The 22,853-nt window shown below is 35.5% G+C and overlaps 1 protein-coding gene across 1 annotated transcript in view; it reads left to right on the forward strand.

The window, feature by feature from the left end:
• The window catches only part of LOC140147874 (uncharacterized), a 97,881-nt gene that overhangs the window by 61,441 nt on the left and 13,587 nt on the right, over positions 1–22,853 (forward strand). The window contains 3 exon segments of the mRNA XM_072169651.1: positions 5,076–5,207; positions 8,106–8,270; positions 8,813–8,965. Of these exon segments, the coding sequence (XP_072025752.1) occupies positions 5,076–5,207; positions 8,106–8,270; positions 8,813–8,965 (450 nt within the window).

Genomic DNA, 22,853 nt, shown 5'->3' on the forward strand with positions numbered 1-22,853 from the left:
CAAGAGAAATTTCTACTGCTGCTGATGAAAAATCCTAGAGTGCATTTGGAGGTTTTTCTGCACTTTACCAGTAGCCCTAATAAATTCATAAAACAATAAAAATCAAATAAAGATTTAGGGCAAATGTTTTTACTCACTGCTCATCTGATCCACTTTCCCAGGAAACTAAATACCGATACTCCTTAGTTTTTCCCTGACTTTCCAGACATAATTATGAGTAAACATCAAATTTAATGTTTACAAAACAATCAAATATATATACATTCTTTTGCATTTTGTACATAAATATTGATATCAATAATGTAGGCCTACAAACATTAAAAAAGGGGGCCTAAGAGTATGTCTATTTTAATAATATACTAATTCCGCCATGCCCAAACATATCTTATTATGAAATCGTGTAATGGAACCCAAATTCCAATCAAAAATAAAAACAAATTTGTTATCAAATACACTAGGCCTATACATTGTATTATAGGCCTTTAATAGATGGTTCATTTTAATTAATAAATAGATTAACACGGGTAATGGACAAGAAATATTTGGCAATACCGGATTTACCAGAGAGCCAGTGGATAAAGAAATTAATTAAAATTAAAACAAATTAATGAGAAAATGAAAGCAAGGACATTTGGCGAAGTATTGTTTTAGAATTCAAAGGAGTCCTAAATGTTATCCTGGCCCCAGGACACTGATTAATGTAAATTCGACCCATAGTTATTTTATCTACTTTTGCCAGCATTCAACCTGTTCAATGTGATTTATGCCTATTTTTAATAAAATTCAAATCTGACGTATTAACGTTGTATCGTGCACAAATTATGATTCGAGACTATTTCATTTGACACGGTTGTATGAATTTCAGAAGATCGGTCCTATAATAGATATCGATTAGAGAATTACAGCAAGAGGCTTTGAGGATGCCGTAATCCTCTTTACCATCAACCAATCAGAGAGACATGTTTCAGAAATATATTCGTAGGCTTGAAACTCTTTCAACTCTGAAATATATATTTCAAGTAATCTCGTTTCACACTTTGGCTTGCAATAAAGCCACGAAGAAATGTAATGTTAATATCGATTTTAGTCAAATATTGGTGCAAATATACGATTTCGGTCAACTATTTGGCTATCCTTTGCCCAAAATTATGAAATGTTTATTAGTAACAACAACTCTTAGGGCGGTTTTCGAGTAATTTTAGCGAAATAATGAGGTTAAATAAAAGAAAACCCACTTACAATTTTGGACGCTTAACTGTGGTGTTCTAGGGAATTAAAATATCACAATTAACATGTTTAATTCAAAATCGTTGTCCTACAAGCACATGTTCAGATTGTGTGAACATTACAAATACAAACAATAAGGTTGAAAAATAAATAGCCATTTAAAAATGATTTTAAAAGATCGTCTATTTTGTAGCTTTATGACACTGAATAGGCCAAATATCTGCCTCTGACAAAAAAAAAAAAAAAATGTTTTTCATGCTGATTTGTTTTTGTAACAAGTACCGTATGTCATTTCAAAAAGAAAGAAAAAAAGGCGGATATTACTTTTTAAAAACTCAACGCATTACTATTAATACGCCTATAATTAATGAATGAAAAAGTATAGAAGGCGTTGCATCCGGTTCTGATGAGGGGGAGGGACACAAGCCGCCGCAGTTTTCCTATGGGATTTTCTAATATTTCAGATCAATGGGGGGCTTTCGTGCCCCTAACGCCACTGATTACTGCATTAACACGTTTATGGATGTATTGTGATGATCATAAGTAGGCCTATCATAACATGCCTCAACGATATCAATATGTAACAAGGTGTTGCAAATTCATAACACAGCGTGTTATAATGTAACGAATGCTATGCCAAAACTTTAAAAAATTAACAAAAATATCAGTATCAATAAAATCAGAACCAGAATAAATACAAAGACCTACAAATAATACTTTTAAACTTTCTAAATCAATATATGACTAAATATCAGTATAAATGAATCTCTAAATCAATTAATCAATCAGTTATCAATCAATCAATCAATCAATCAATCAATCAATCAATCAATCAATCAATAAATAAATAAATAAATAAATAAATAAATAAATAAATAAATAAATAAATAAATAAATAAATAAATAAATAAATAAATAAATAAATAAATAAATAGGCCTAAATAGATAAATCTATAAATAAATAAATAAGATCTGAATGTACCATTTATATTATTATTACAATTTTAATATTATTAATATTAGTATTAATACGACGTATTATTAACTTTAAAAAGGTGCCCATTGATTATATAATAATTCAAGTACAGTTGAATCATGGTAGGTATTATGATACCTACCATGGTTGAATACAAGAAGACATTAAAAGATGTTCATCATTCCGTGCACTCACTAAATTTAGAACTCTTAGAAATTTGGCAACTCCGTATCAATTAAGCAACCTATGATTGTAGCAAAATATATATTTTCCCGGTACATACTATTTATTGCACGTGTAATACTTTTTGACGTCACGAAAAGTATTGTACATACAATATTGTACGTACAATATGGAGTCTGAAGCGCGCTTAAGGATGCTTTTCCTTGGTACGGATATGTTTTTCCCAGCATTGTAAGTGGATATTTTGAATGGGAAGTCATCCAAGCCATCATGTATATACTGAGTGACTGCACATTGTATGGGATCTAGGTCAAATCATGATCAGGTGTTTATTTTGATGATCTAATAAATTGCTCACCTGTTAGTTGCCCCTGATATGACATTTATGTCTGAGCTACAAGAGGCTCATTCTACTGGGACAAAACCAAACTTTGTACATGTTTTATGTGACATTGAATGTATTATAAACTTTAATAACAGGATCAGAAGAAATATGTGATGTGATCAAACAAAATTATTGATATTAATTGACTGTGAAAAAGAAGATACAATTTTGCAGTCGTATTAATAGAAATTAAATTTAAATTATTTTGAAATGTGAAAATTATAGCTGCATATAAAAGATGAAATCGATATGGTTGGCATTACTTGACTCCTACCATCATAAATTGATCAGTCAGCAAATAAAATTCTTTTTGAATCTTTTTTTTTTCAAATCTCTTTGTATGAGGTTCAAGTTTTAAAGGTATTTTGTCAGTATATATAATTGCAGATTCATACATAGTGGTAATAAAATTAAAGTTTAATGCTACTTGCTTTTGAAGAACTTCCTCATCATTAGCCAATGTTATTAGCTCTGATGTGTCTAGGAAACGGCTAGAGACCAGGGACAGGGATTTTCCAACTTTGGTAATGATTATTATATGAACATCAACAACAAAACTTAAGGACTTGTCATCTAAAGATCCCAAAGAATTTTGGAAAATCTTGAAGAATAAGTCTATGTGTAGTAAGAAAAATGATTCTCCAGATCTTGAATGTTTCAAAAGTCATTTTCAAAATTTAAATGATGGGCCTGTAATTCTGCCACAAGTTGAACGGAATCTCAAAGATTCTGCCCATGTTGTAAATGCTGAGCTCAACATGCCAATTACAGAAAATGAAATTGCTAAATGTATTGTTCAGTTAAAAAATAATAAGTCTAATGGTGATGATTTCATTTTAAATGAATTTCTGAAGTCAACTTACCACATATTTTCTACTGTGTATGTAAAATTATTTAACATAATTTTGGACACTGGTTGTATTCCAAAAAGTTGGTTAGAAGGTGTTATTATTCCGATATACAAGCAAAAAGGGGATAAAAAGATGCCTGATAACTATAGAGGTATTACAATACTGAGTTGTTTTGGTAAACTATTTACATCTGTAATCAATAATCGTCTTACCAAGTATGTAAATGAATACGATCAGAGTCTTAGCCAGAAATCAGAAACCACCCGTCCAAGCAGATAGCAAAATTTGACCCTCAAATATAAAGCACTAGGGTCAAATATGTCCTGATTTGGCCTTTACATGTCCCTCTGAATTAGTCTCAAGTTCATACAACCTTAAAATCATCTGTTTTAGAGCTATCACATCTGTAAAATCCATTAAATCCACCCGTCTAAAATTAGATTAGGCCGTCTTAAAGACAGAGGAACGCATGGCTGGCTAAGACCTTGAATACGATGTTATAGGTTCTGAACAAGCTGGTTTTCGTAAAGGTTTCTCTACATTGGACCACATTTTTACATTAAAGCTTTTGATTGATTATTATTTAGGTCAAAGAAAACGCCTGTATTGTGCGTTTATCGATTACCGTAAAGCTTTTGATAATGTTGACAGAGTGAATTTGTGGAAAAAAATGCTTGGCCAAAATATAAATGGTAAACTGTTCAATGTTATTTTTAATGTCTTTTTAAAAATGAGTTGTGTTATGAAAACTACTTAAACAAATTGTCTTCAAATTTGAGAATCACATACACTCGTTTTAGATGTAGAAATTTTAGTAAATTACCTGTTGTTTCTGGTAGTTATTTGAATATTTCACTAGCAAATAGATTATGTGACAAATGTGATAGTAATAGTATTGGTGATGAGTTTCATTATGTTTTAGAATGCAGTTTTTTAGTGACTTAAAGGAAATCATTTCTCAAAAAGTATTTTTATGATAATCCATCCAGTATCAAATTTTGTCAGTTATTCAATTCATCAGGTAGAGAATTGATTAACTTGTGTAAATTTTTATTTTATATTTCCAAACAACTGAGATCATCTTCCTAATTTTGTACAAATCCAATCTATTTTATTGCGTATGTTTATTTTTATATTATGTAAAATTTTGTTCTGTATTTTGTTGTAATAACTGAAATTTATTGTTGTGCCGTACTGAAATTTTATGTTAAGTGCTTATGTTCTGTACCTTGTATTAGTAAGGTTTTGAACAATAAAAGAATCTTGAATCTTGAATCTTGGTAATGTTGTCTGATCAGGTTGGTCTTTAGCCATTTCCAAGAAACAGAGCTAACAACATCGGCTGATGATGAGGAAGTTCCTAGGAACTGATTCCGGTATGGATAATAAACAATTGAAGTCTAATTTTAAAATGTTCTTATTTCATCATTTTTTCTATATGTTACATCTATAGGGTCTAAACCACACACACGAAGTTCACAAGATATCATTCATTTCAAGAGATCCAACAGATAAAAGAGCGTTTGGCTACGTCTACGGAGATGAAGGACACCACAAATTCTATGCCATCAAGACAGGACAACAGGTACATAACACTTGCAGTAAGCTTTAAATTCCCATTTAGCGATAGTCTCTGGCCAAGCATTGGAGTATCGCACACACAATGTAGAAATCACATTAAGGGGGTACTACACCCCTGGCCAATTGTGTGCCTATTTTTGCATTTTTCTCAAACATTATAGCACATTGGTGACTAGTAAGATATGTATATTATAGGGGCAAGGACTACAACTACTGCACTGAAAATTCAGCAACTCAGAGCAAGTATTTATTGATTTATTGATCAAATATTGGTTTCCCTCATTTTTGATTGTAACTCCACAACTGTTGTCTGTGCTGAAATAACATTTCCAGTGTAGTAGTTGTAGTCCTTGCCCCTATAATATACATATCTTGCTTGTCCCCAATGCGCTATAATTTTTGAGAAAAATGCAAAAATAGGCACAAAATTGGACAGGGGTGTAGTACCCCATTAAGAAGTGATGCAAGAGAACTATAATTGATATAATTTGGTTCACCTTAGTTCAGTAGTGACGTATATCGCTCGCCTCGGTTTAAAATCGCGCACAAAAAGTTAAACGCGCAGAACGTACACGCACGCGTAAAAGGACAATTTGTCGGCACGCTTGCGGCACAACTGTGAATAAGCACCAAACTTGAAGCAAACCAATGTATAAGAACAGACAATTTTAGCCAAGTATACTAACTTGATGTGGCAAAACATTTTGAGGTCCCAGTCCCACAAAACAAATTTAACTTAAATACTATTATTTATATCAGGCTTATGAGCGATACAACAAAACTATGTATTATACAGTTTTTGCAAAGTACCCAGATTCTATACATTTATACAATATTGTTTTGAACACAGCACCAACACACATCACAACAATACAGCCACCACGCTGTACCGACTTGCAGGATTTTTTTACAAACAATTAAGTAAAACAACAAACTTAATTTGCAGCAATTCTGGATGATGGATAACCTTAGGAAATATAATCCACATCTACAAATAATTTAAACCTGTGTTAATTCTGAATTTGTCTTTGGGGAAAGTAAAAGCAGAAAACAAGAAGGTCAAAAGGTAAACTTAGTTACAATATGCATTAGTTAGACCGGTGGTTAGGTAAGCTTAAGATTTTATTTTGCTGCATAGTGAAAGCCTTATATAAATAATAATAATATTGAATGGCTTATTTTCATGTGATACAAGAATAAATTGCACTCAATAGAAATATATTGCACTCGTCTTTGACTTGCAATATTTTGCACTCAAAGGTATTCAATATTATATAAATATTTATCTAAAATATTGACAGCATAATAATTTGTGGTGGTTTTTTTTTCAGTCTTGACAGGGGCATTTTTGTATGCATTTACACTGTTCTTCCCAGATTTCTAATTTTATGTGTAAAGGTCCAATATCATGCTGGACTTAGTAATATTACACCTGTATGGAATCTGCCAAAACGTGAAGAAGTTTTTAGGCTGGACTCCGGATCCACAAAAAACAATGGCAAAATAATTTCCTCTTGAGATAATTTTGGCATGATTTAGGTAACACATATAAACTATTAAGGTTAGGGTTGGTTAGCTGTTCGCACTTTCCTTTATAATATATTCAGTTACCTCAAAAATTCCCCATTGTGTTTATAAATATGTTCTTGTGCAGGATGCATAACTCCATTACCTACTTTTCCATTTGTTTTTGTTCATACTGCCTAAATGAAACATATTTCAGGCCTAACATTTGGTTGTGGTTATGAGAAAAATCTGCATTTTGATTGGTTAAAGTAGGTAGTTGATGATGTAAATGGGGTCGCCAACCTTTACTGTCTGCACGCGTGATTTTGTCCAATGTGCAATATAAGTGGTCAACCATTTTAAATTTGGATTGTAAATTTTGCTGTAATATCGTAAGTAGGTCATTTGTATGATTAAAAGAATGGCAATATACTGATTTTGTATTTCATAATCATTGATGCATGCCTGGCTTAACACTGACCTTTCCCGTTGAAAAAAAAATCAATTTCATTTTAATTAAGTCACTTTTGTATGGTTAGTGTATAATGAGACAGCACTTTCCTGTGGACAAATATTAATACTGATTGCAGCCAAGGCTACCTGTCCTACGATATTGTAGCCCAATTGGGTGACTTCTGAAGATTTCACAGTGACGTTAACTGTTTCCTGTCCCATAGAAACAGTGGTTAAGAATAAGATTGGGTGACTTTTCAACATTGGCTCCTGCAAGTTTTGCCAGTTTTCAGTCCTATAAAAAAACAATGATTAAGAGAAAAATTTGGCAACTTTTGTTAAATTGGCCCACATTTTGGGCTGATTTTTTTTTAACCTTGACTGCAGCCTGTCAGTTTTGCTTAGTGTAACACAGGACACCTATATTGGTTCAAGGACAGGTATTGGCATATCAGGCCTAGGTTAAATTGATTTTAATTACGGAAATATCCTGATGAGTGGTTCATCTACATTGACAAGGACTCATTTCTCTAGTAATTTGAATATGTAAGGATTGGACAAATATATTTTTGTACAAACCTCAAGCGGTTCCAGGTTGTTTCGCTCAATATTGGACTATATTCTTTAAGGGGACTCATTATATCCATACTGCAGGGCTTGTTATTTCCATACTGCTGCTGGCATTGGAATGTTTAATTATTAGATGCCTGCTGTAACGAGCTATTCCAGTTGAAATCCAATCACCTCTATGGAAGACATGACCTTAATCTCCCATGCAGGAAGTGTAGATATCAAATTGAGTCACTCATTCAGGTAACCTCATTTGAAATACACACTCCCTGTGTGGAAGATATAAAGTCCCGTCTTCCATAGGGGTGTAAAAACCGGTGTATGGATTTCAGCAGGAGTAGTCCATTTATTATACACTATTTTTCACTCATAGGCTGATCTCCTGGTGCTCAGTTTAAAAGAGCTCTTTGAAGCAGTACTGGAACTGAAGCGAGAACAGATGACAGTGCAGAAACAAAAGATTGAGGAAACCACAGTGTACTTGCAATCCAGTTATGACACACCTTTAGGAGAGCCAACACAGAAAAAAGCAGAAAATGTAAGTGTGAAATTAAAAGAATAAAAGGGAAAATGCGTTACAGCAACAGGTGTTAAAGTTTGTTCGGCTTATAATTGGCGGAAAAATGAGACTCATAACATTGTGTATTGATATAGAATGGCGTATGCAGTTTGGCCTAGCACTTACGCTGGTTGCGCGTTGCATAATGTGTGACTGATGCACACTTATGGGGACTAATTGATGCATGAAGGGAAAAAAATACAATATTTGCTGTGGATGAAATTTTAATGCTCTGCGTGCTAGCCAAAGGCTTCAACATAAAAAGTCCTAGTTTTGAGATATTTTCTGAAAATATCAAGAGCTATCTTAAGAATCACTGAACCAATACTACACTTGTTTGTACTCATTTTAATGCATTTTTCATGCTGATTCCAAATATAGGCATGAAAATTTACAAATTATGAAATTTTTGAATTTTGATTTTTTTTTTTTAAGCTTGTCGTCTGCAGTCGACACCCGCGTGGAGAGAGTTAATACAGACCTATGTATCTGATGTTATTGTTATTTCTTTTATGATTCAGGGTGGTGTTGTCCAGGAGATAATCTCTTCTGAAGCTACTGATGCTACCTATGCAGTTCCTGATAAAAGCAATATGCAGGACCCAGAGGGCGTCAAAATGAGAGCACTTAGCAACCTGGTAGACTTGGAGAAAGAAGTCAAAACAATACAAGAGGTATGTACAATAACAAATCAAAGGGTATAGGAGAACATGGGTAACAAACAACTAAGTTCCGTCAATGTCAGGAATTAAAAAATCAATATATCGCCACTCAGTATCGATAAAAACGGTTGATTGATCCCCCAAATTTTGTCATCTGAAAACGCTTCAAATATTAAAATACTTGCAAATTGCGCTGCTGGCGTAAAAGTCAGGTGTCAGTCTTGAAAGATGTCTAAGGAATTTCAATCCGCAAAGTAACTTGTGAAATGTTTTGCCCTCATTGAGTTGTTACAGTTAAGTACTTCAATTCACAAGGTCGTATACATAGACGATATTGTCATGTTCCTACATAATTCACATGTTTCAACCCAAAATTAGATAAGATATTCAGATATCAATGAGTGTGTATCAGGACCATGTCAGAATGACAGGACATATGATGTCCTGTCATATACTCTAGTGTCATGCACAGATACTCTAGTGTCATGCAGAGTGGTGTGTGTGAGCAACTGTTGTGAGTGGTTATGTGCCCTTCCAGAGTGCTGTAAGTGAATTGTGCTGTGCAAATGTTGTGTGCTTGTGAGTAGTCTGGGTTGGATTTCTTGGGGTGGATTATTAACTTGTTTTGCTTTCGTATGGTTTGTGCTATAGGGATTGCTGCAATATTTTGTTTATTTATTTTGTTGTTCACTTGCATTTTGTCATAATTCTCTATTGTGTATATTATATATGTCTTTTAATGTAAACTTTGCTGTAATTTAGCCTGCGGGCTACAATGCATTGTGTTAATAAACCATAAATGAATGAATGAATGAATATGATAATGGTACTGGAATTTGTCAACATTTTTGTTTCCTTATTGGCAAATTTGATATATCGATGACACTTGTAAAGAAGAAGACTCAGAAAGTGATATTGGCGATATCGATATCATTGGATGGTTGCTTTATTGATTATTATCAATTTATCAATGGTGCTTAAGGGGTCAATCACCCACCTTTAATTGCAAGTATTTTTGTGGGGCCTGAGAGCATATCAGACACACCAAAGTGCATTCTGAATATGAGGAATGTCCTGATACGATATAGTTTTGAAATTCACAATATAAAACAAATTTTGAACTAAATTGCATGTGAGGGCTTATTTTCCTGTGCTAGGCATGTTTATAAAGTTTTGAAATTTAATAAATTCATCTAAAATTGCTTTCATTAAAAAGAGAATCGTTTGACTTAAAAAATGAGGGGTCAATCATGTATGTAGGCCTATAATTGGCAATGTTATGAGGAAAAGTATGCTCGCCTGAATGTCCCAAAATGGGCCAAATTGTGTGTCCCAGCATTATCAATGGCTTCCTATGTCTTAACATGTGTGTATGTATTTTATGGCTAAATGTCTTAACATGTGTGTATGTATTTTATGGCTAAATTTTTGAGCACGAAGGGCCATTTTACACAAATGTGCTAATGTTTCATGAAATGTAACTTTCATTACTTGATAGCATCAAATATTATTCAAATGCAGATTTTTTAAAAATCATGCTAGGTTGGAGTTTTGAGGGTCAAAATCCAAATTTTCTTCATTTTCCTATTGGATTACACAGTTAAGACAGGATCTTGGATCACAAGTAAGCTTAACGAAGCCCGCCCTCACATGTTCAAAATGTGATCATGTCTACCTGTGCTCATGGAATATACAAAACAAACAGGTCTAGACTTGTTCATTTAAATACAATATTCATAAATATAGCTCACCTTTCAAAGACATTAAAAGTTTCCATAGGCTACAGACCTGCTTATGATCACTGAACTTGCCCCCTCTGTAATAATAGAGAACCAATGTATAACAGGAGAAAAGATAGAGGGGGCTATTTATTAGAGTCCATTTATAGGCATTTATTTGTCAGCCATAATTTTTGTCAATTTTATATACCCCAAAGAAGAATAAATACCTTTTTATTAGTAAAATCACCAATACATGCTTTAAAAGAAAACCTTTTTGTTACTCACATACTGTTCTAGGATTTGATATGGTATTTTATCATGTTATTTGGTATTAACATTTTCAGTACCGATGGTTTGTATATTGGAAAGTGCATTTTGCTACTATCTGTTCCATTATTGCAAACCTAGCTTTAGTAAAATCTTAAAAGGAGTTAACACTTGGTTTGGCTATAATCGCAAATCATTGAGTAGTCTCGGTCCCAGCCGATTTGTGCTCCTTCGTCACTAAACAAACCGTCTGGCGACAACCTCACAATACGTCTTTTCTGATCAGCTGAACATCAACGCCATAAATACTGCAAGTCGCGTACATGAAAGGCGATATCAGACGATCGGCGCCTTAGTGGCTGCTAAAGCTAGCGTACATTTTTCGTTTGCGGTATCTACAAATAGTGGAGGGCCCAGATGTTTAGTGTCACTTACACAAGTCACGTCCTATAGCCAATTGAAAACAGTTTTATTTGGAAATTCATTAACCAATCAGCGATTGTCATTTCTGGGTTGTCGCCAGACGGTTTATTTAGTGACGGAGGAACACAAACCAGCTGGGACCGAGACAAATCATTGAGCCAACAACAACTCATTTTACCAATAGAAAGTTCATTAACCAAAGTGAAAGCCTCAATGCTGCAAATGTATCTGATTTATGCTTGTGCAATTCAAGTGTATTCCAATACCAAACAACACAAATATATATACAGGTGCTATCAATCAAAAAGGAATCGTGTTGTAAATGAAGTGAGATATGACAGGAAATAGCTCATCACATACAGTGCAATCACACAAGATAAAGATCAGATTGGAATAGAAGCAGGCAATAAAAGGTTTCATAACTGGCAAATTTCCTGAATGCTTGTACACCAGATATTGATATTACTAGTGATTAAGGGGTGGTGCAATAATTATGTGTACCCCCAGGAGGGAGGCAAAGATTTGTTTCTCAGGCCAAAAGGAGGGGCAAGCTTTTTTTTGGCATGTCCAAAGAGGGGAAGTGATTTTTGGTACATGTACTTTGAGCATGGTTTCGATATTATGCCCTAAAAAGGTGTAGAAGTATGCTAGGAAAAGGATCAAATATGCACAATTTTCTGCTCGCTGCGCTCACATCACATGATTAAATCTGGCATACGTAGAGGGGTAAAGATTTTTTGGCACATCAAAAGGGGGGCAAAGATTTTTTGGCACATCAAAAGAGGTCCATGAGGTTTAACGCTTTCCTTACAACTTTCTTCGTTCAGTTTAGGACCTCGAACCTCCTCTAGGTTCACCCAGTAGCTAATAACAACTTTCTAGTGAATAGAATTTAACTTCAACATTACACTATTTTTTCCTCATCTTTCTGGTGGCAATTTCTTAGCAAATTTTGTCTAATTAAAATTTAGAGAACAATTTTTTTTTGTAGAATTTATTTTGGACAAAATAATGCTGTGTAGAAGATTGTAAAATCCAGTTGAGTTACACCATACTTTTTTTGTACTTTGTCATTGCAAACCTTACACAATTATTTGTTTCACTTGTGACTTGATTGCACTTACTGCAAGGGAAATTCTTAAGGGAAGTTTTACACTTAAGGGAATTCACTTAAGGGAGGTTAACACTTAAAAGTGTTAGCATTCAGTGTGAATATGGGCAGTGGTCTCAAGGGATTTACTCTCCTCCCACTTCAGTGGCAATCATGCAGACAAACTTACTTCCTCTTCCTATAAAAGCAACAGCTTTATATTCTATGCTACATAAGTTCAAGGCTCAGGCCTTTAAACAATCGTTATATTGGCATAACGGACTGAAACAATATGAGAGGTAGGGCCAGATTGGGGTTTTTTTATGCAATCTCTTTCCGAAAATTGGTGGGCTATTCCTGACCACAATTTGATCAAAAATTAGCTTTCAATTGGATTACACCAATATGTTATTTCTTGCCCTCTCTGATATTTGCCGTCGTAGAATGACGTCAAAACTGATTGTTGCCAGGTCAACTGGTTCACGCTATCTGTGTTCGAAGCCATGATCAAAATGATCATAACACAAAGTCAATGGGTTCCTAACAGGTGTGCAAACCAAGCGTGAACCGGGAATTACGGTATGACGTATTCAAGAGTTAGATGTATGAAAATGTGGCTGGCTTATTATTTTGTGGATTTTGTTGGAGGACTTTGTCAAGTTTGGTTGTATTATAAAGAAAGTGGATTTAATAATGTCATCATGAAAAATTTGTATTACAGTGTGCTCTAGTCCTTGTTCTACAAACTTAATGTGTGTTGTTTAGAATGTGTTTTATGCTATTCTTAATCTAGTAACACCATCCAGCAGCATGTTCCACAGTGATTTCTCATGTTTGTCCTTGATTGGTGGTGTTTACACACACACCCCTACTTGTAAAACGTGTACATCGGGGACATGCATGTGTGTACCCTCGTCTGGGACTATCCAACCGCGACTTCGACATGTCGCTATGCATGTGTTGAAATGTCCCCACTTTGCCGGGAAAAATCACATGTGTGTATCCCCAATTAGATAGTATGGAGTCAGATTGGGTGTATTCATCCGATTCTGTACTATCCAATAGGGGAGCTCACCCCCCTACAATGTATGTCTAACTAATGCATTTAATACCCTCTAGGGGGGTTATATAGCCCCACTTGCATAGTAAGAAAATAGGGGATATCCCCGTTTGCAAGTGTATCCCCAGTTTATCGGAATTGTACGTGAATATATCCCTGTTTCACACCTTTTACAAATGCACCCCCCACCCCACACAAACATGGTCCCCTACACTAACCCACCACCACACCCTCTCTTGTTCCGTGTATCAATTTGGGACACTTGCCTAAAACAACCACATACACACGTCAACATGGGGGATGATTGTATGGACCATCTCCCCCGGCAAAATGTTGGGGGATTTATCCAGTCGTCAGATGTCCCCATTGGGTGGATTTTAGATCAGAAAATGTCCCAATTTGTCTCTGTTTACAAGCCCACACACAAAGATCTCCCTTGATTTTTTTGTCAACCGGGGATGTGTGTGTGTATTTTTAATCACACTAAAACGTACACAAACTTAAAAACAAGCATTTGGCCAGATGAGGTCACTGTAGACCTATGTGACCCCTCTAGGTCCCCATTTTTAGGGTTTTTAGGCATAGGTGATTTCACTGGCATAGTGTTGCCAACTGGGGATGTCTTTGGTTGGAAGGTGTTCCCACACACACATCCCCCACCTACACATTTTCACCGACAACCGTGGACCCGTATTGTGTGTGTGGTTGTTAGGGGTGAAACCGTGGACCCACACACAGAGACATATCATAATCCAAACGTGGACTTTTGTGATATTTCTCCGTTAACCGTGGACCTGGTATTGCACTTACGATAGAGGACCCTACTCCATATGCAAAGTTATGATGTATATATATATAGTACCCTCTGCCGCTGTCTTACGACCGTGGACGTGCACGGTTTGCTATGTGTGGTTCCTCACTATACACTACATAAGTGTGGACTCAAAGTCCACGTTTGTAGGTGAAAACAAACGCACATGGAAACAAGAAATCACAGTACTGTATTTGACCAAATTAGTGCCCAGGGCACTTGAATCAGTCACTTTGAGGGATGTTTAAACAATGAAATGAATGTCAATACTGGTAATTTACAGATACAAACCGTAAGTCAAAAGCATCATAATCGTAAGCCAGAAGGTTATGGAAATTATTATTATTAATATATTTACATTTGATTGAATTCAGCTGTAAAAGTTCATTGGGCTATTCTAGTTGCTATCCATACACCCCCTATGGAAGACATGACCTTAATCTCCCACACAGGGGGTGTAGATTTCAAATAGAGCCACCTATTCTGGTAACCCCATTTAAAATTCACACTCCCTGTGTAGTAGATTAAGGTCATGTCTTTCATATAGGGGGTGTATGGTTTTCATCTGGAATAGCCCAATTTGAACAGGAGGTGTGTAGACAATTTTACTTGAAAAACTCTGTAGGGGTCGCTTATTGCGGAGGAACATTAATTAAATTGAATACGATACTTGTTGCCACATTTTTAATTATCAATATTAGTTTCAAAAGCATATTACCATCATGCATGATGGATGGCATTCAAAATTTACTTTGTCACTAGATGGATAATTGGCTCGCAACATCAATATCAAGTCTAATTATAATAAAGCTATACCATTTCCCAGGTGAGGCTAATTACACAACGCAATAATTAGAAAAGATAATGTTTGAAAGCTAATGGGATATATCTCTCTCGACTTGGCTTTGCTAACGAAGATCTGAATGATGTTGTCTGGATGTATGCTAGTTGCAAATGCAAGAATTTGTGGTAAATTCCGTAAATTGGACATCACAAGAGATTTAAAGAGATCTGATTTGTTGCAAAGTACTTATGTTATTTTCAGTGTTTGAAGCTCCTATTATTATTGTGACAAACTTGATGTTGTGGTTTGCAGAACAGCAGTTGTATCATGTAAATGTATCCATTCTAAAAAGTTACCAGAAATGTTAACTTTCCCCCTACTGTTGAACTGAGTAACGAGCAGGATATGGTCGGTTCCTACTTCAATTTATCATGACTTAAATAGGGGTCATCACTATTGCAGTAAATAGGGGGAGACTGCTTCAGTGGAACACTTTCAAAAAGAGGAAGTTTGTTGTCGGAAATTACCGCGGTGAAGGTTAATCTGTTTCCTGAACAAGAAATCTAAGATGCATAACAGATCATATAATATGTAATTATGCAGTCAGGAAATTTTTTATGATGATATACATTGTTAACAACCACAGTGATTTTCATGTAAGATTATGCAACAATGGTATACGCCACCACCCCTGCATGGATTATACTGAATCCAAGATGGCAGCCACAGGAAGGTGCTCCCGAAAAAAAAAAGGCGGCCACAGGCAGTACGCTTCTCCGACAGCATCGAATGCTACCCCATTTACAAACTGTATGCGCAACAACCATGTCACCGGACGAGCTGGTGGGTGAATGGGAGAGGCAAAAGCAGCGGAGGGCTTCCACGATACGCTGGCGTGGGTTTGTCACTTGCTTGAGATACATCAATGCTACTGCAAGGTATTTTTTTGATTTATAGGCTTATGTGTCACAGTTAGTAAATCATATTGTGTTACGGGTGATGAGGATGCTATCCAACCGTTTAGTCATTTTCACGCTGTTGAGTACAGCGTGTGGTGAAAAGAATTAATGGGGCTGAGAAATAGTTGCAGCGTTGTGTCAAACGAGGTATCCCAATTAATAATTTAGACAAGTCAGGTGTTCCTGTATTGTCAACTTTTTGTGCGGTGTTGCATAGGAAAAAGTAAGGAAGTTACTGGATGTTGTTTTACTAAGTGGCAAATCCTTTGGGTTTTCTTGGGATTTCCTCAAGGTCACCGGGGACTGTTTACAATGTGAGCAATAGGTCAACGTACACTGATGAGCAATTTAATTTAGTGTCTTGTAAGTTTATTTTAAGCAATATTTGTGATTTTTGTGGCAACTGAGATTACAAGACAGGTATGAAGTTGGTTTTTAGTGAAAATTTTGAACTTTTTTTGTTATTGTTCACCACAAATGAGCTGTAATGTCGGCATATTTCACTTTTTGGGATATTGAAAAGACAGTATTTTCCCAAAATAAGTTTTACATTGATATATTGCATGTCCCTGTTGCTTGCTTGCAAGGTAAAAATAGACAAATAAGTTGGGGAAATCCTTTGATTCACTTTCTATTGTTATTTTTGGAGGGGTGCAATGGTACATCTCTCAAAATAAGCTCTTCCGACATAAATATTTCCCATTCGTGGTGGATGGTCAGTTGATCAGACTTGACTTTCAGAAATTGGGGCAAATGTGCGATGGAATTTGGTAGTCGATGTTACTTTTGTTTCAATTGTTTACTTTGATTTTTTAAAAGAAGCCTGCTTCTTCCAAACAAATGCAAAATGGATTTTGTTGAAATGACCTTAGTTCATAGTTTTAAAAGACTTGTCATAATATTCATCTACAAATTATGGGTATCTTGTGTTACATTTTGATGAGGGAATCTTGTGCATAATCACTGGAAACTGTTGGGTAACAAAACTAACAATCATTTTGATACAGCCTCCGTTGCTTAGTTAATTCATAGAGTGAATAATCGTAATCTCTGATAAGCTTGGATTGCGTATTCTTAGTCAGTGGGAGTGGTCTAGTTCGTAGACACTTTTTTGATTGGACAATCGCAAGATTTCGGTGCCGTTTATCAGGCCGTAGAGCGACCCCACGTCATCATGCGTCTTGATAATGCCTTGCGCTTGTAGGTGCGGCGTATGTATTGGCGCTGTAATGCGTGAACTAGTGCGGCATACGCGACGCATGTAGCAATACGCGCAACAGAATACGTGAAGTTGTAAACAAGTTTCGTTCATTTTATAATGAGGGAGTTTTTATGACGGTAACTTAGTTTTTGCTTTAAAAAATTGTTTACAGTTATTAAAATAATATTTAACTGACTAAGAATGAGAATAAGCGATAGGAATTTTTATTTTGCCTATCCTCTACCTATGATGGCGACAGGCAGGTCCAATATTTTTATCGTAGTGGATACCCGGCTGCGCCGGCATCCACTACTCAAAATATTGGACCTGCCTGTCGCCTATCACACGGTAGAGGATAGGCAAAATAAAAAATTCCTATCGCTTATTCTCTAATTATAGGGCAATCTTTGCTCCCAAACTTTGACCACTTTGTGTGTACAGGCACCATGAGCCAAAATATTCCTGTTCTCAGTTACAAAGTTCAATAACATCCATTCAATAGTGCTAGCTCAAACATTGACTTCTTGCTGTTGGGTATGAGTTTTTGTACCCAATTCTTACAGAGGTCATTGTATGATTGCATACACATATTGGGGTTAAAGAATTGTTGGAATGGGTTGTTTGAGATGGTAGTGAGGGTCACACAATTCAATTGATACTAGAATTAGTTGATGGGATTACTCCTAATAAATGAGTACCTGTGTGTCACACATTTCCCTTCAATTTATTTAGTTGAATGGGGCCTTTGTACATGTTATTGTTTAGTGATAAGTTTTCAAGCCAAAATGGAATAGTTGGTGTTTGATACTCCGATATTCTAAAACAAAAGGCTGATTGTGAATGGTTACAAGAAAGCAGTAGTTAAACCCTTTCCATGCGGGAGGCAGCTATAGCCGCACATTTGATCATGATATATTCTCTTGCAAAAGTGGGATATTCGGTACTTGATGCTCAGATATTCTAAAACAAATCTTTTTCTGTAGCTGCCCATTCAACCATTATTGCAACAGGCAGCTATACAGCCCCCCCATAAAAAAGAATATTTCTTCCAGGGTCTATGAGCCACCACAACAGGTCAGCTGCTTGGAGTTGCTGTCCATTTTAGTAACCGCCATGAAAAGAGTTCAGTTTCCGATTACATCAAACAAAAGTAATTCAAGCCATTAAAAATGTAAACCTACGATTAACTCAATAATGGCAGAAAAAAGGGTACAGGTATTTTTAATATTGATTTTTTTGTAAGAAATTGGGGAATATAAAAAAACAAGTGAATTTTTCAGTTCATATATGACACGATCTGGTCAATATAAGGAGGCAAAAGTGGGCATTTTTGACAAATGAGTTACTATAATTATTACATTAAATACAAGCATTTTAGGCTATCATATACTGAAAACATCAAAGGTCTTTCATACTTGGTTCTTAAGTTCTGAAGTTTTGTGATTTTCTTATGTATTTTACTATTTTTTAGTCCATATTTTCCCCTTTATATTAATTTCAAATTTGCCACCTTGAGCCTCCATGAACCAGATCATGTCACATATGTGACTTGCTCCCATGAAAGGCAAGCTGGGAGTTTTGAGACGTTCCAATTGTCAAGTTGATGTTCTTTGTTTGCGACTTAACACTCATTTCACTATATCTTTTTAATTTAGATTGAAAAATTCACTTTTTAAAATATATGTATTGTTAGAATAAAAATAGGTTAGATATTAAAATAGGTTAGAATTAAAATAGGTTAGTTAACTTAAATAGGATTATGGTTAGGATGAAGGTAGGCTTAGGATTGTGGTTGGGATGGCAACCACTAAACCACTCTTCTTATGTTGTTCCAGGAATTGTGTCAGTATAGCATTTTGTTCATAAATGATTCAGTCATCTGTCGGTTGTATTTGTCAATCACAATCACCATAAAATAGTGGTTGTAAACTTGTATATATATTTATTCTAGTTTTGCAGTAATGATGGAGTGCCTTGAGTCTTTCATCCGCATTTTTTCGAACTTTTCGGTCACCTCTATTTAAAAAATGATACACATCAACATTTGAAATTATTCATAAAATAGAAAACTATAGAATTTCAGTTTTCATATCCAAATATGATGTGTGTTGTACATTAGGAAGTCAATTATGACAAGCAGTAACAGGTGTCTCATTGAATTGTGTTGTCATTATCAATACCGTAAAAGTGGAAATGTTTGCGCAACATATACTTTCCCGCTTTGCGCATTCCAAGCTGCTACCCTGAAAATAACAACGCAAATATAATCCTTTTGTGTATGAGGAAACTCAGATTCGCAAATTTAAAAGCAAGGGAAACAGTTCAAAATTTCTACTTTAACAGTATACATATGTGATGCGATCAAGCAAAATCAGTCGGACTCGGAAATATTGATTTTGAGATATAGCCAAACAAAGGAAATATTTCCTGTTGTTTTGGAAACTCTTTAATTGCTCATATCTTTGGAACTGGTTGTTCAATTGCAATGGGGTTTTCGGCAAAATGCAGCTTTGCAAATGTTTGTTACTATATCCTATAAGAAACTGAAAATTTAATATTTCTGAGTTGCGACTGATTTTGCTTGATCGCATCACATATATCAAGATATGATGTGTGTTATATTAGGAAGTCAATTATGACTAGCAGTAACAGGTGTCTCATTGACTTGTGTTGTCATTATCAATTTGTCATTACTGTAAAAGTGCAAGTTTTTCCGCTACATTTATTTTTGCGCAATTCGCATTTCCAGCTGCTATCCTGAAATTAACTACACAAAATTATTCCTTTTGTATATAGGTCAATGTAAGGAAACTCAGATTCACACATTTAAAAACAAGGGAAACAGTTCAAAATTGGCAAAGCCACTTTGCCAATTTTGAACTGTTTCCCTTGTTTTTAAATTTCCACTTTTACAGTATGTAGCCTATCATACAGATAGGACCCAACTGACTGCATCACACACACATAGGAGAAATAACCACCCTACCTTTCTCCTAGTTCTACAGGTGCTAATAAACTGGCTTCAAAAAGAAACTTATATTATTTCACAAGGTCATATCTTAAAATCCTCTCCATAAAATGAATAAAATTGCACACAGGATTACTTCAATACTCTACTCTAAACACATGTCAGTAACCAAGCAGTTGTCCAACTGACACAACAGCAAAATGCAATGACATGGAACACCTTCCTGGACCAAAATTCACATCCCAACAGATTTCTTTTGTTGGGTTCCAATTATTCGCCTGTGCATGAACAAAAATTACACACAGGTCAGTAACCAAGCAGTTGTCCAACTGACACAACAGTAAAATGCACTGACACGGAACAGCTTCCGGGACCACATTCACATGCGAATAATTGGAAACCAAAAAAGGAAATCTGTCGGGATGTGAATTTTGGTCCAGAAAGGTGTTTCATGTCAGTGCATTTTGATGTTGTGTCAGTTGGACAACTGCTTGGTTACTGACATGTGTTTAGAGTAGAGTATTGAAGTAATCCTGTGTGCAATTTTTGTTCATTTTATGGAGAGGATTTTAAGATATGACCTTGTGAAAAATATAAGTTTCTTTTTGAGGCCAGTTTATGTTGTCATTTGGTAATGATTTTTAAAGCCTTGTGTTTTCCTGCACTTTGACTCTTCCTACTGAATGTCACTGCCTTCACGAATAGGTACAGTCAATCTTCATATTAATTGCACCTTTAAAGGTTACATGTTTTTTAAAGTTGGTATCCATATATAAGCCCTGTGTGTTACTGTTATCTCAGTGAATTCACCTGCATATTGAATCCTCCTATTACTACCACACACTGGTACCATCAATCTTCATGTTAGGCCCAAAGCCTTTCTCATTCTCAACTCACGTTAGATACAGATTAAAACATCTATATTTGGAGTGAGGTTAAAATTAGGAGGCCAATAATGAAATAGAAAACGTTGTTATAATCTTGACATAACATATAGGCACAGAAATAACATGTTTTGTTCCAAATATAGATTGTTAAGGCATTCAAGATGAACAAATCTGGTTATCTGTCTTAGGCATATCGAGTTGCCAAACTAGCGATTTGGTAGCCAAATTGGGTGACTTTTAAAGATTTTACCTGTGACTTTTGACAATTTCCTGTCCCATAGAAACTAATGGTTAAGAAAAAAATTGGGAGACTTTTAACATTGGCTCAACGACTCCTGGTAGTTTCCAGTCCCGTAGAAACCAATGGTTAAGAGAAATATTGTATGATTTTTTTTCAATTATTTGACCTGCGATTCAGGCTACCATTTTTTGCCCACCCTGCTTCAGGCACATTGAGTTGGTCTCAGTTCAAAGGTGCTGTATGTTGGACACAATGTATAATATTTTGCAGATTTTACAAATTAAGCATACAGCTAACTATACAGAGTGTATTATTTCGCACAAGGCCCTATGCACACGCTTGATTTCGTGTGCGGATACGTGATGGTTAATGCATAAAAGGAACCTTGTTATTATAGATTACTTTTATTGGGCTATTCCTGTTGAAATCCATACACCCCTATGGAAGATATGATCTTAATCTTTTACACAGGGGGTGTGAATTTCAAATGGGGTGACTCCAATCTTAACAATTGCAGCCAACAACCCACCCATTATATTTATGTCCATCTGTTAGCCGCTGTTAACAGGTCTTGGTATTAAGAAGGGGACATTTTACTTACATATCAATGTATGCCTAATCCATGTACAAGATTTCATATACTACATAGTACAGAGTGTCCATAAAAATGGCAGACTTCAAGCTATATTTTGAACCCTTCCTTTGTTTTATTGTTACAAAATTCCTATTATTAAATATTAAAAAGTTCTATTTTGTCATCTTAGTGCAAGGGTTCTATACAGAATGGTCGACTGCAGATCCATCGGATAACGCTTTTTCAATGGGAAATGAACTTTGCTGCTTGGATGATGTCACGATGAGGTTATCATTTATTCCGTATTGAAAAGCGTGTTCCGACGTATCTGCACTCGACCGGCCTCTATATTTGCTCTGGGGTCACACGGAATGCCAAAATCATTCCAAAGATTTGTGATTGAAGGCCAAATACACCAGGCGGCGGATGACATGATCGAGCCGGCAACTCGTGAAACCGCCCGGCCGTATGGCATTTTCCATATACTCGGTTAGTTTTGTGGGGTTCATTATCGAACCCCAACGGTTTTAGCTTGTATTTATATTATTTATCAACATAGGCCTATTTGTTTGTGATATTTCAAGCGTTTTAAAATTTCAAAATAATCCCATTCAATTACACGGTTGACGATGAAAATTTACTGAATTTAGGGACTGCACGTCATACACCACCTGAAATACACTTTGGTTTCCTACTGTACATTTCAGAGGTGTTCAAAGGCCAACCATACTAGTCGGCTAGCCGGATATGGCCCACGGACTGCCAGTTGAGACCCCTGTTGTATGAGTATCAAAAATCTCAAATTTGGGGGTGAACGAATGTGTCTCCCTTTGTACTGCCCAAAAAACTACAAGTTATAAAATAAAGAAAGTTGTTGTGGCTGTTTTTATTGGGACACCCTGAATGCCAGGGAA

Source organism: Amphiura filiformis, chromosome 3 (genome assembly GCF_039555335.1).
Source record: "Amphiura filiformis chromosome 3, Afil_fr2py, whole genome shotgun sequence".
NCBI classification, from domain to species: Eukaryota; Metazoa; Echinodermata; class Ophiuroidea; order Amphilepidida; family Amphiuridae; genus Amphiura; species Amphiura filiformis.